The sequence below is a fragment of the Aedes aegypti genome, chromosome 2, assembly GCF_002204515.2.
Source record: "Aedes aegypti strain LVP_AGWG chromosome 2, AaegL5.0 Primary Assembly, whole genome shotgun sequence".
NCBI classification, from domain to species: Eukaryota; Metazoa; Arthropoda; class Insecta; order Diptera; family Culicidae; genus Aedes; species Aedes aegypti.
The window spans coordinates 151,467,381-151,479,799 of record NC_035108.1 but is presented as its reverse complement, the minus strand read 5'-3'; the positions used below and the strand labels follow the sequence as shown (position 1 = coordinate 151,479,799).

Sequence of the window (12,419 nt, the reverse complement as noted above, 5' to 3'; positions counted from 1 at the left end):
TGTATATGAGCTGTCAGATAGATTATCCGACTTTTCCTCGAAAACCATTTATGATTCTTTCCCGAAGGATTTTCTCCCGAAAACATTTCCCCGAATGAACTGTTTCCCCGAATGTATTGTTTCACCGGAAGCTTTTCACAAAGACATTTTTTTTAATATCGGTGTAATAGTGTAATAATTGGTGTAATATTCAACCAGTTTGATAATCGCTTCAAACGAATGATTTTCTTATGAATATTTTGATTCGAATAACCAGATAGGAAATCAATGGCAATATTTTCTGGCAGGTATGCATTTAGAAATATTTTATACAAATTAAGTTCGGTATTTGAATTTTATTATGCTAAGCATCGTAATAAAAATGCATAAAATGTAGAAGCTAGGTTTTGAAAGAATATTCAAGAGATGAACAAATCTAATGCCTAATGTCGTTTGTTCGAACATAATTTATCTCAATGACAACTGGCAGAATGGACAACGGCTGAATTATGAAATAAAGCTTGGCTGGTGGAAAACAGTTTTTGAGATTTGAAGATGTGACTAAAAACTAAATGGATTAAATTGATTTGAGCGGCATCTGACAGTTCAGCACACCGCGTCCAGACTGTCATTCGATCATTACTTCCGCATTATAGTAGTTTTTTGTTTCCTGAAACGTAAGCAGATTTTTTTTTTTTTTGAATGCAATTGATGATGTAAAAAAGGCTTGTTTTCCATTTTATAAATATCCCTTCTTTAGAATATAGATTGTTCTTCCTTATAATGGTCTTATATGGTCTTATAATAATTGACATCAGACAAGTTAAAAATTTAAAAGCAAATCTCGCCCTTTCATCATCGTAAACAGTTCTTTGAAGCTTTTCTGTACTAATATTGTTCTGCTTGTAACAATCACTGATTTCATCAGAAATCTGCCCTTCTTTTAATAGAATGCTGTTCTTCATAGATTAATAGGGAGACGGCTTCGGCACCATTAGACTGTAATCGACAACCAAATTTCAAATGCCAAATACACAATATTTTTCTACCAAAACACATCAATGAAACCATTCAAATGATTCTTTGTTCTGTCCGCTTCCCGCTGAGATTTCCGAAACTGAACAAACAATATCGCCAGAGATACCATCAATTCAAATGAACACGCCTAAAAATGCGACTGATTTGGAGCTGCCGAAGAGATTCACCAGCAGATCTTATGGGAAAGTTGCCGAAGAGAATGAGGCTGCCGACAGTATTTAGTCACACTGACAAGAGATGTTTGCTGCGTTGTGAAAACTATTCTAAAAGCATTTCGACAAGTTTGTCGGCGTGAATCGATTGAGGATTGAGCAACGCATAAATGTAAACAGACAAACACGGAATTTGTCTGCTGATGTCCGAGAAAATTACAAAAGAAGGGCGGCATCGATTTAGTCTGCCGAGAATACGTAAATTACCCTACGTCAATAAAACTAACAGAGCTACTGAAACTTTAATTAGTTTTTTTCTGGTATTGATATGCTATTACTTCAAATGCCTTCGATCTTCTTTTAATTTCTTTTTACAATGGGCATTTTTTCTATATAATTAGTGATTGTAAGCATTTCAAGTATTCATTATTGACATACCGTTATGTCACCAGTCACCGTGCGGCCACCATTCACCGTGCACATATACAAATGCCTACAGAATATTCATACAATTTTCACAAATCATTTTTTTGTCAGCAAAATAAGATAAAACTGATGAAATGAAGTAGTTCTTGTCACAAAACATTTTGAAAAACCTAGTTTATGTAGTCAAAATCATGTGAATTCTGTTTGATAATGAGATTTTTCAACACTCTTAGTAGAAACGCCAAATATTCACATTATTCATTTTAACGATAGAGTATGAAAATTTTCAAAATTTCAACAAGTTTTCACTGTGGATACTATTAGTAAGATGTATTTCATCATATGAGCAATGAGATTTTATGCAAATTAAAATTTTTATTGTATTTCAGTCGAAATCCAAATGCACGGTGAATGGATCCTTTTCAATATATATGGTTCCTATTACCGTGCATTAGTGTAAAAGGCATGAAATTATTCGGTAATATTAGATTTATAGGTATTCTACTAAACAGCTCGAAGATTTATTATTAGATTTATTGTTATGTCGTCATTCAACTACTTCATATTTAGTTTTACAGTGAATATGGAATGGTTTGGACAATACAGTCAAACCTCCTATCACGGTTTTAATGAAAAAATAATTATTTAGCGTATTTTTAAACTTTTTATGGTTTTTATTGTAAATGAAGATTTGAATACTCTTAAAAATGAGTGCGCACACTACTAGCAACATAATTACTCCATCAACAACGTTTCTTCAAAATATAAAATTAAATCAAGACGAAAACTATACGCACGGTGAATGGTGCACTAGTGTGCACGGTAAATGGTGACATAGAACGGTACGAGGGGACCTTAACATGACATTTTCAAACATAATTTTTGAGTATTTTTTTGTTATGCATCACTAGTTTTAGATTTTTCCTTGATTTATTATATAATTGCACGCTACGTAGTGGTATTCTAGTACGCATCAAATTATTTGGAAAAGTTATATAATTTTTTGAAGTGAAAATTTTTCTTAAATGCACGGTGAATGGTAGCTTGACGGTACTTACTGTTTTTGACGTTCTCGACTAGATGACCCATTTTAGGACATTTCAGAAAAATTGACATTCGGCATTCATTCAATTGTTTCTATCTCAGACATAAAAAAGATTTTAATCTGGAAAACTGTTATTCATTGTCAATAAAGAAGCAAGTTTCTGGGGAAAAGACTCGAAGAAGATTCTAAGGATCAATGGACTCACTAACTATAATGAAATTTCGTTTAACCTAGTGGACATCTGGCATGAGGACGTTTGGTCGAATAAGACTTATTTGCGTAAAAATGCGAACAATGCGAAAGAACAGCCTACTGCTAAATGAATGGAAAATTTAAATTGAAATATTATTAGCTAAATTCCTAAGTCACGAGAAGTGGTTAGACTGTTAATAACTTACTAACGCCCGGATAGATTTTCAAGATTCTTGCACCAATCGATTAGAAATCTTTCTACAAATCGACTCCAATAATGAAAATTATTGATTTTCATGACTAAACTATTGAAAAATTTGTTAAATATCGAGGCATGTTTTATTTTCCTATTCAAGTTGATCCTCTTGTAAATGCTTTTTATTCAGCAGATTGGGCATCATTCTATCGTTCGAATGACACAAATGAACAGTTGGAATTTTTTAACTCTTTATTAATTTATTTACACAATATGTTTGTTCCTATTCGTACTTTTCGTAGTCAAAAGAATTCCAATCCATGGTTCAATCCTGTTATTGGCAGAGCTATTATTGATCGTGATTTGCTATATAAAAAGTGGAAGTGCTCTAGGAACCCGAATGATTTACTAGCTTTCAAGACATCGCGCAACTATTTTAATAACCTTATAAGAGCAGCTAAACAGACTCACTTTAATTCAAAGTTTGATCAAAACCTCTCAGCTAAAGAGTTGTGGAAGCATGTTAAAACACTTGGAATTAATTCAAAAGAAACTCAAACCATTGGTAATTTCTCTGCTGACGAAATCAATAATTCTTTTCGAAATAATTTTACGGACGCTGCTACTACCGATATAAACATTCAAAGTGCAACAGTTTCTGTTGAACGCGAACCATTTTACTTCAGCAGAATAAGCGAAATTGACGTTATATTTGCTATGAACTCAATAAAGTCAAATGCACTTGGCTTGGACATGTTGCCCATGAAATTCTTAAAAGCTATTTGTCCAATTTTGATTGAGCCAATCACACACTTATTTAATTTTATCATAAACACTAGCGTTTTTCCAGATGAATGGAAGAAATCTAAAATTGTACCCATAAAGAAAAAATCTAATTTGAACTCTTTGGATAATTTGAGGCCTATCAGTATCCTATGCGCATTGTCTAAAGTTTTCGAAAAAGTGATTAAATCTGATATTTGTCATTATATAAATCGACACAATCTGCTAACACAATTTCAATCGGGTTATCGATCAAAACGCAGCACGAAAACTGCAATGCTGAAAATAATCGATGATATTGGAGTAGTGATTGACAATGGACGACCGGTGGTGTTAATTCTTTTGGATTTTTCAAAAGCATTTGATACTGTTTCTCATGCAATGCTCTGCTACAAATTAAAAACTATGTTTGCTTTTTCGGATCATGCTACTCATCTCATCAATTCTTATTTGAGCTCTAGATCGCAAGCAGTTTATAGCAATGGTAGTTTATCAAAATTTGTCTCAATAGTATCAGGAATTCCCCAAGGTTCTATATTAGGACCTATTTTATTCTCTCTCTATATAAACGACCTTCCTACAGTAGTGAAGAAATGTGAAATTCATCTTTTTGCAGATGATGCTCAACTGTATTATGCATGCCTGGCAAACTCTGTTGAAAAAATTACACGAGATGTTAATGAGGACTTGCGGCGTATCAATGAATGGTCACATAAAAATAGGTTAACTTTGAATGCTAAGAAAACGAATGCTATTTTCATTTCAAACAACTCTTTCCAAAACTTCTTGAAACCTAAGTTGAAACTGAACAATGAAACTATAAACTTTGTTAATACCGCAACCAGCCTAGGCCTCCACATTGAGTCAAATTTTGAATGGGATAACCATGCCATATCGCAATGCGGAAAAATTTATGCTTGTTTACGAATGCTTTTCAAAACATCAACATTTTTGTCTAGTACTACAAAGTTAAAATTGTTTAAAAGTCTTATTCTTCCTTATTTCATGTCATGTGATTTTTTACTTGATTCTATATCTGTTCTTACATTTAACAAGCTTAAAGTTGCTTTAAATGCATGCGTGCGATATGTTTTTAATTTAAATAGATATTCTAGCGTTTCTCAGCTACAACACTTACTTATAGGATGTCGTTTAGTGAACTTTAGTCAATTTCGCTGTTGTCTTCTTTTGCATAAAATTTCCAGCACAGGACAACCCGACTATCTACACAACAAGTTAAAATTAGCAAGAAGCAACCGTTACAAAAAATTCATACTGCCTAGATACAATACGACGAAGTATGGGAATACATTTTTTGTGCGAGGTGTAGTGCACTGGAATTCGCTACCCAATCATCTTTCCAATGAAAACTCGTCAATGGCATTTAAGAGGGGATGTAGAGAGCATTTCAAGTAGAATTTAATTGTAAAAGTAGTATATATATATAAATAGTAGTATTGTATATTTAAGAATAGCATTTTTTCAACAGTTTCATGGCGCTTTGTTTCTACTAAAATCTTCTATTTGTAACACTAAAAAAGACTTAAGTCTTACGTTACATTATTTTCACAATAAATAAATAAATAAAAAATAAATAAATAAAAGAAAAGCAAATTATTCTTCTGTATTCCTAACACAGACATCATTGCGCGCCACTTTCGTCATTCGAAGGGAAACGCCCCTTTCGGTCTTCTTCTTACTCTTTTTTATTCTATCCTGTTCAGTCGAAGCCAACCAAAGTCTCAAGCCAGGAAATAGAAGAAGCTAACGTTATCCAACGTCAACCTATTACATTTTCATCATTTTCAATCATGTCACAAAAAACCTAAGTTGCTTTGACCCAAATGCACGTGACACATTATATTGGACATCTATACTTAAAACACGTGGATTTTATAACAAATTAATCAATTTTTATCTAATCTAACATCAGCTAGCACGTTAAATAGTTTTTGACAGCAGGATCATGAGTAGCTTTCAGTATACCAATTACATTACGATTTTTTCGGGGAAATGGTACATTCGGGAAAATAGTTTTTGGGGAAATAGTTCATTCGGGAAAACGTCATTCGAGGAAATTACATTCGGGGAAATGGTTTTTGGTGAAATGTTGGACAATCGTCAGAGATGCTAATGAATTATATTTTCCGACAAATGGATCATTATACGTTTATGTTTCTCAGTATCATTTCGAATCTAATAAGGGATTAAAATAGATAGAATAGATAAAGTCGTAAAGAGATAGAATCAGATAAAGTCGTAAAGAGATGAACAGTTCAGTTGACATATGGATCCATGATTGTGCTACTTTTCCACAAACGTTGTTTCTCCGAATGTCGGTTTCCCGAACGCCAGTTCCCCAAATGACCCGTTTCCCCGAAAAGTAGAGCAGTTCAAATAGGTACAATAACAGTTTTCATGGGCAGGATGGTGAATCAGAAAGAATGATAAGTAATCAAAAGAATGACGTATTTGGTCATTCTCGACTATACACATGTTACCAAAAATGCTGAGGACGGTAAAGCTCATAAGAACCGACAATCAAATAAAGAAAGATGTATATCAGATGACCAGTACGTTCACCACCTTTTAATGTTTAAAGTTTCGACAAATGAGAGTGCCAAAAACTTTTAGGGGAAGTGGGTTATTCGGGGAACCGACATTCGGAGAAAAGTAGCACAACCGGGTCCATCTTACTTACTTTACTTTTGCTGGCTCTACGTCCTTCAAGACATGACCTGCGCCACAATGTTACGCCAACTAACTGGGTCCATAGTGTAGGAGTAATAAGTGTGAATATAAGAATAAATAAAATCTATTAATTGAATCAATGTAAAAACATAGCGTTAAACATTAATTAGCGTATACGAATAAAAGTTAGGTCATTATTCCTGTCAGTGTAAGATAAAACGGCGAGAGTCAAGTTTTCAAATACATTCAGCGTTTGGCAACACTACAGAGATGAAGAGCAGAAGAGAGTTTGAAAGAGCGAGCTTTAACACGTGCACTTGAACGACTGGTGCTGAGCAGAGCGCGTTTGATCACGCTATCCCGCAATGGCGAGAAACCTAACTGCTAACCTCTAATTCCTCGATCGCCCCACACTTCCAAGATCCAGCTCCACTTGGTCAAACCACCTAGCTCGTTGCGCTCCCCTTCGTCTTGTTCCGACCGGATTTAAGGTGAACACCATATATGCGGGATAGTTGTCCGGCATTCTCACAACGTGTCCCGCCCATCGTACCCTTTCAGCTTTGGCGACTTTCGTGATACTGGGTTCACCGTAGAGTTGCGCAAGCTCGTGGTTCATTCTTCTCCTCCATACGCCGTGCTCACATACTCCGCCGAAGATCGTCCTAAGCACACGTCGTTCAAAAACTTCTAGCGCTTGCAGGTCCTCTTCGAGCATTGTCCACGCCTCATGCCCGTAGAGGACTACCGGCCTTATTAGCGTCTTAAACATGGTACACTTAGTACGGAAGTGAAGTTTACCAGACCGCAAGGTCTTGTGGAGTCCATAGTAAGCACAACTTCCGGCAATGATACGTCGTCGAATTTCTCTGCTGCAGTTGTTACCCGACGTTATCAATGATCCGAGGTAGACAAATTCGTCCACCACCTCGAACTCATCCCTGTCGATCGTCACGCGTCTGCCTATGCGAGCTTTATCGCGTTCGGTTCCTCCAGCCAGCAGATATTTCGTCTTCGACGTATTTACCTTCAATCCAACCCGATCTGCTTCACGTTTCAGCCTGGTATACTGTTCAGAAACCACCTGGAACGTTCTTCCAACAATGTCCACGTCGTCAGCAAAGCAGATGAACTGGTTGGATTTATTGAAGATCGTGCCCCGCATGTTGAAGCCCATCGCCTTGTCGAAGTCCTTTGCGTGTTTCAAACGGGTCCGATAACGCACCCGATATGTTCACACTGTACTGTACACTATCCATCGTTGCTTTGATCAGTCTAGTCAGTTTCCCGGGAAATCCATTCTCGTCCATAATCTTCCATAGCTCTTCGCGGTCGATATCATAGGCCGCTTTGAAATCGATCAATAGGTGGTGCGTAGGGACTTGATATTTGCGACACTTTTGGAGGATCTGCCGCAACATAAAGATGTCGTCGATCGCCCGTCCACAAAACCGGCTTGATAACTTCCCACAAATCTGCTTGCCAATGGCGATAGACGACGGAAAATGATCTGGGAAAGCACTTTATAAGCTGCATTAAGAATGGTGATCGCTCGATAGTTCTCAAATTTTAACTTGTCACCCTTTTTGTATATTGGGTATATTATTCCCTCCTTCCACTCCTCCGGTAGCTGTTCTGTATCCCAGATCCTGGCTATAAATCGGTGCAGACAAGTGGCCAACCTGTCCGGGCCCATTTTGATAAGTTCCGCTCCAATACCATCCTTTCCAGCTGCTTTGTTGTTCTTGAGCTGTTTGATAGCATCCTTAACTTCACCTATTGTGATCTTCCTCCTCTGCGCCGTTTTGGTGTTCATCATAGTGCTGCTTCCACCTTTCAATCACCTCACGTTCGTCCGTCAAGATACCTCCATCCTTATCCCGGTACATTTCGGCTCGCGGCACAAAGCCTTTGCGGGATGCATTTAGTTTCTTGCAGAACTTACGCGTTTCTTGAGAACGATACAGCTGCTCCATCTCTTCGCACTCCAACTCCTTCAGGCGGCGCTTTTTATCCCGGAATAGATGGGTTTGCTGTCTTCGCTTCTGTTTGTATCGTTCCACGTTTTGACGAGTGCCTTGCTGCAGCATTCTTCTCGTCCAAAATCTCTGACACTCCTCGTCGATTTGCTTCCACGAAGCCAATGGCACCTTCCGCTGCGTTGTTTATGGCTGCTTTGAGACTACTCCAGCATCCATCCGGGTCCATCTATAAATGTCATCTATCTGGCCATGTTGGATTATGAAATTTATTTTTTCATCATCACAGGTCATGGCATTTGGCAAACCAGTCGCATATTATGATAAGAGTGATATAAATTGATCAATCCTGACAAACTGAACTCTTGTATTCGAGAACGGAATTAACACAGAGTAATGAAATCGTAAAAATGCACAATTTACTTCTGAATCGGTTTTAAATAATAGAAAATAGTAGTTTACGGAACAAGTTGCAGAATGATGGTTTTTACAGCACGAGTCGGATAATTACGACGAGTGGTGTAAAAATCGAGTTCTGCAACAAATTACGTACAACATTTTTTGCAATTTTGTAGAGGACCACTTGAGGGTATCAGAAATTATATCGGAATTCATACACCATCATTTAATAATTTATGAGAAATTGTTGAGTAATGATTTCCTTATGCAATTCAAAACAGTTGCGTAATGAGAAACCGCTGCGTAATGAATCATTACAGCACTTGTTTCAGTTGCGTAATGACTATTCCCGCACTGTATACTTCAGTGCACGAAAGTAGGCCGTATCATGAAGTTTGGCATGATGAAAAATAGCCTGTTACGATGAGAATTTTCAAAAACAATATAGGGAAAGTGTACCAGTTATGGCCATAGAGGTTCCCTATTTGGCCATACGTCAAATTTCTATAACTTTCACATTTCAAATATTTTTGAATGTTTAAACACCAAGATATATACTGAATCTTACTTTTAGAACACAAAAAAACCTTTCAAAATGTGAAGACATTCCAGTAATCCCGTATGGCAAAATAGGGAACCACTATGTCCATAACTGGTACACCTACCCTAAATGTACAAAAATAATTCTAATCTAATTGCAATCTAAATTTAAACACGATTGCTTTAGTGTTATATGTGCCTGAAAATATGTCCCGTTTTGACGAAAGATTTTCATCAATTTGCGTGATTACAAGCAAGTGGGCCCTTTTTCTTTGGTCATGATTGTATATATGAGATGTGACTTTCAAACTTGATTGTATTTTGAACCACCCTAACCACCACGCTCAATCACACATCATGCCTCACGCCATCGACCCACGACACTCAAGTGCAATATGTACAGACGTGAGTTCAAAATCAGACGAAACCAGCCACTTGTTCGATGCTTCTCCACAAACGGTTGCACACTTTGTTCGGATTACGAAATGTATCAACTATGTCAAACGATCATGTCGCGTGCTTCGTCATCATCATTGCCCTGGAGTTGTTCATTTTCATTGATTGCCATGACCACATCTTTGACTTCTTGTTTCTGTTTCAGCACTTTACGCAACCAGCGGTGATAGAACAATTGGCGTATTTCCTGATAGCCATCGGTGCGATCATGTTTTTCCTCAGCTTTCTCGGGTACTGCGGGGCGATACGAGAAAGCCAGTGCCTCCTGACCACGGTGAGTATTTCTTCTTTTATTATTTTGGGTTATGTGAAATTAATAAAAGATCAATAATCTAATACGTTGATGCTATAGATGAAGGAAACTAAACGTATAAAAAAAATAAAAATGCGAAAAATGTAATGAATACTATTCATATGAATAATAAGAAAATAACTAAAGGAAACCATAAGGTTGGAGAAAGAGAGATATAAACAAATTGAATCTAGACCAATATATGAAAACTTTTTAGGTAACAGAAGTCACATACAGAGAAAATTAGAGTTAAAAATTTGAGTTTCATAATCAATTTTTACAATATTCGCTTTGGAAACTCAAAATGTTTTGGTATAATTACAAGAATCAAACTCATTTGTGCGTCTGTTCATCATTTCAAATTAAATCCAAACAATATTTGAGACAATACTACTCAAATCTAAAAATAAGTGAGAACATCTATCGTGCACAGATTCTACAAGCTCATTATTCCAAGCAGTATAAATGGTTCCAATTGTGACAAGTAGTGCAACTTGTTGCAACATAAACTGGCTATTAAGAAATAGTTTCCTCCAATAAATTTGTCCCAATCTCCCAAGTCAGCTCTGGCATCAGCAACAGAGAACCTAAGCCACGGTACACGTTTGTCTATTTGTCCAAATCTGAGCATTTTATCGCTACATTTTCCCCTCAATTCAAATTCGAGTTGCAAGAGACATGCATGCAAGTTGTTCACAAACATTGCTCTCGAGCAAGCACGTGCTTGGAGCGTTTTTACGCCAACTGAATCTGAAAAGTAAGTACCACAGACATGGTTAATGCTTGAAGGTATAGCATTCTTTCCCGAAATGCGTTTTAAATAGCCACGAATGAGATTGAAGCTCCCTGATTTATAAAACTTTTATAAGATTAATAATAGGAGGGAAATAGTTTTAAAATTAATAAATTTGACAAAGACAGATGCATACAATTTGGCTTATTATATTTTACAAATTTGAACTAAATCATATAAATTGGATCTATTGGAAAAATAACTCTAGCTACCAGAGGCACACAACGCAGCACTAGAAAAACAGCAAACTCACCGAGTTGGAACCGTTTTGAGCAACGTCTGTTAACTACCCGAAAATGCTGCTCGTTATGTAATTCAGCTTGCAGAATTTCGAGTAACATGTCGATGTGGTGTATTTATCTTCTCATGTGGTATCTTTTCCTTCATTTTCTTCTTCTTCTAGTATGGACTGTTTCTGATAGTGATACTGATTCTAGAGGTAACAGCCTGTGGCCTGGCGGCTGCCTACAAGGAGAGCGCCAAGACGGAAACGAAAAACTACTTGCAGACGACCATTTCCAAATACTACTCGAGCAACGATCGCAACCAGTCCGATGCTGTCACGTTGATGTGGAACTATCTGATGTCCGAGATGCACTGCTGCGGGGTCGATGACTATCGGGACTTTAATCTGTCGGACAAGTGGAACGAGAGCAAGGGCAACCGGCTCATCCCGGAGGCGTGCTGCATGCAGACGTCTCTGTTCGAACTATTGGACAAAAATTGTCCCGTTTCACCCTCGGAAAGCAACAGCTACTATAAGAAGGTAAGATTCTTTGGATTTGGTCATCTTGAAATGCATAGAGGTTTCACATAATAATAGAATACATACAAGAACAAAAGAAAAACTATTACTAATTTGAAAGCTGGTTCCAAACCTCAAAAGAGATCCAAACTTTTTTGTTTCTCGTAATGATTGATTGGATGGAGCATGCAGGAGGAGTTGCTATCATCATTTAAAGGCGTAGAGAACGTCAACTGTTTTCGTCATTTGAAACCATAGTTTTTGAAACTTTGGTTGTTTCTGTTGAAACACTGTTTGGTAAATACAGGGATTTGTCTTTTTAATGCAGTTTTCATCGAGTAAATTTGCATCAAACTGACTTGCAGAAATCGACTTGCAATAAGTAAACATGTTTTGTCATTGGCAACTCTAATACCAAACATCGCTCATGGAATAATTGGCAAATCAATTCCAACGGCAGAATTTTATTTGACGAGTGCTCTTCTGAATACTTCTCAATTCAATACCCTTATAGCTCTACTTGTATTTGCACTTCTAGAAACCCTCCTACGATTGATTTACTCTACCAACTCTAGTCAGCGTTGTAGTCAACTGGTTACTCACTCTGATTTTCATTCTGATCATGTCTCTGTTACATTTCAAATATCCCATGCTGCGATTCGCAATCCTATCACCTCCACATTCAATTTTTTACGAGCAGCCTGGAATGGTGA

At 37.0% G+C, this 12,419-nt stretch overlaps 1 protein-coding gene across 6 annotated transcripts in view; it reads left to right on the top strand.

The window, feature by feature from the left end:
• The window catches only part of LOC5564094 (tetraspanin-18), a 156,287-nt gene that overhangs the window by 137,910 nt on the left and 5,958 nt on the right, over positions 1–12,419 (top strand). For all 6 annotated transcript variants that reach the window (XM_021842749.1, XM_021842748.1, XM_021842750.1 and 3 more), the window contains 2 exons: positions 10,022–10,150; positions 11,365–11,727. In XM_021842749.1, coding sequence (XP_021698441.1) covers positions 10,022–10,150; positions 11,365–11,727 — 492 coding nt within the window. The remainder of the gene's footprint in view (positions 1–10,021; positions 10,151–11,364; positions 11,728–12,419) is intronic.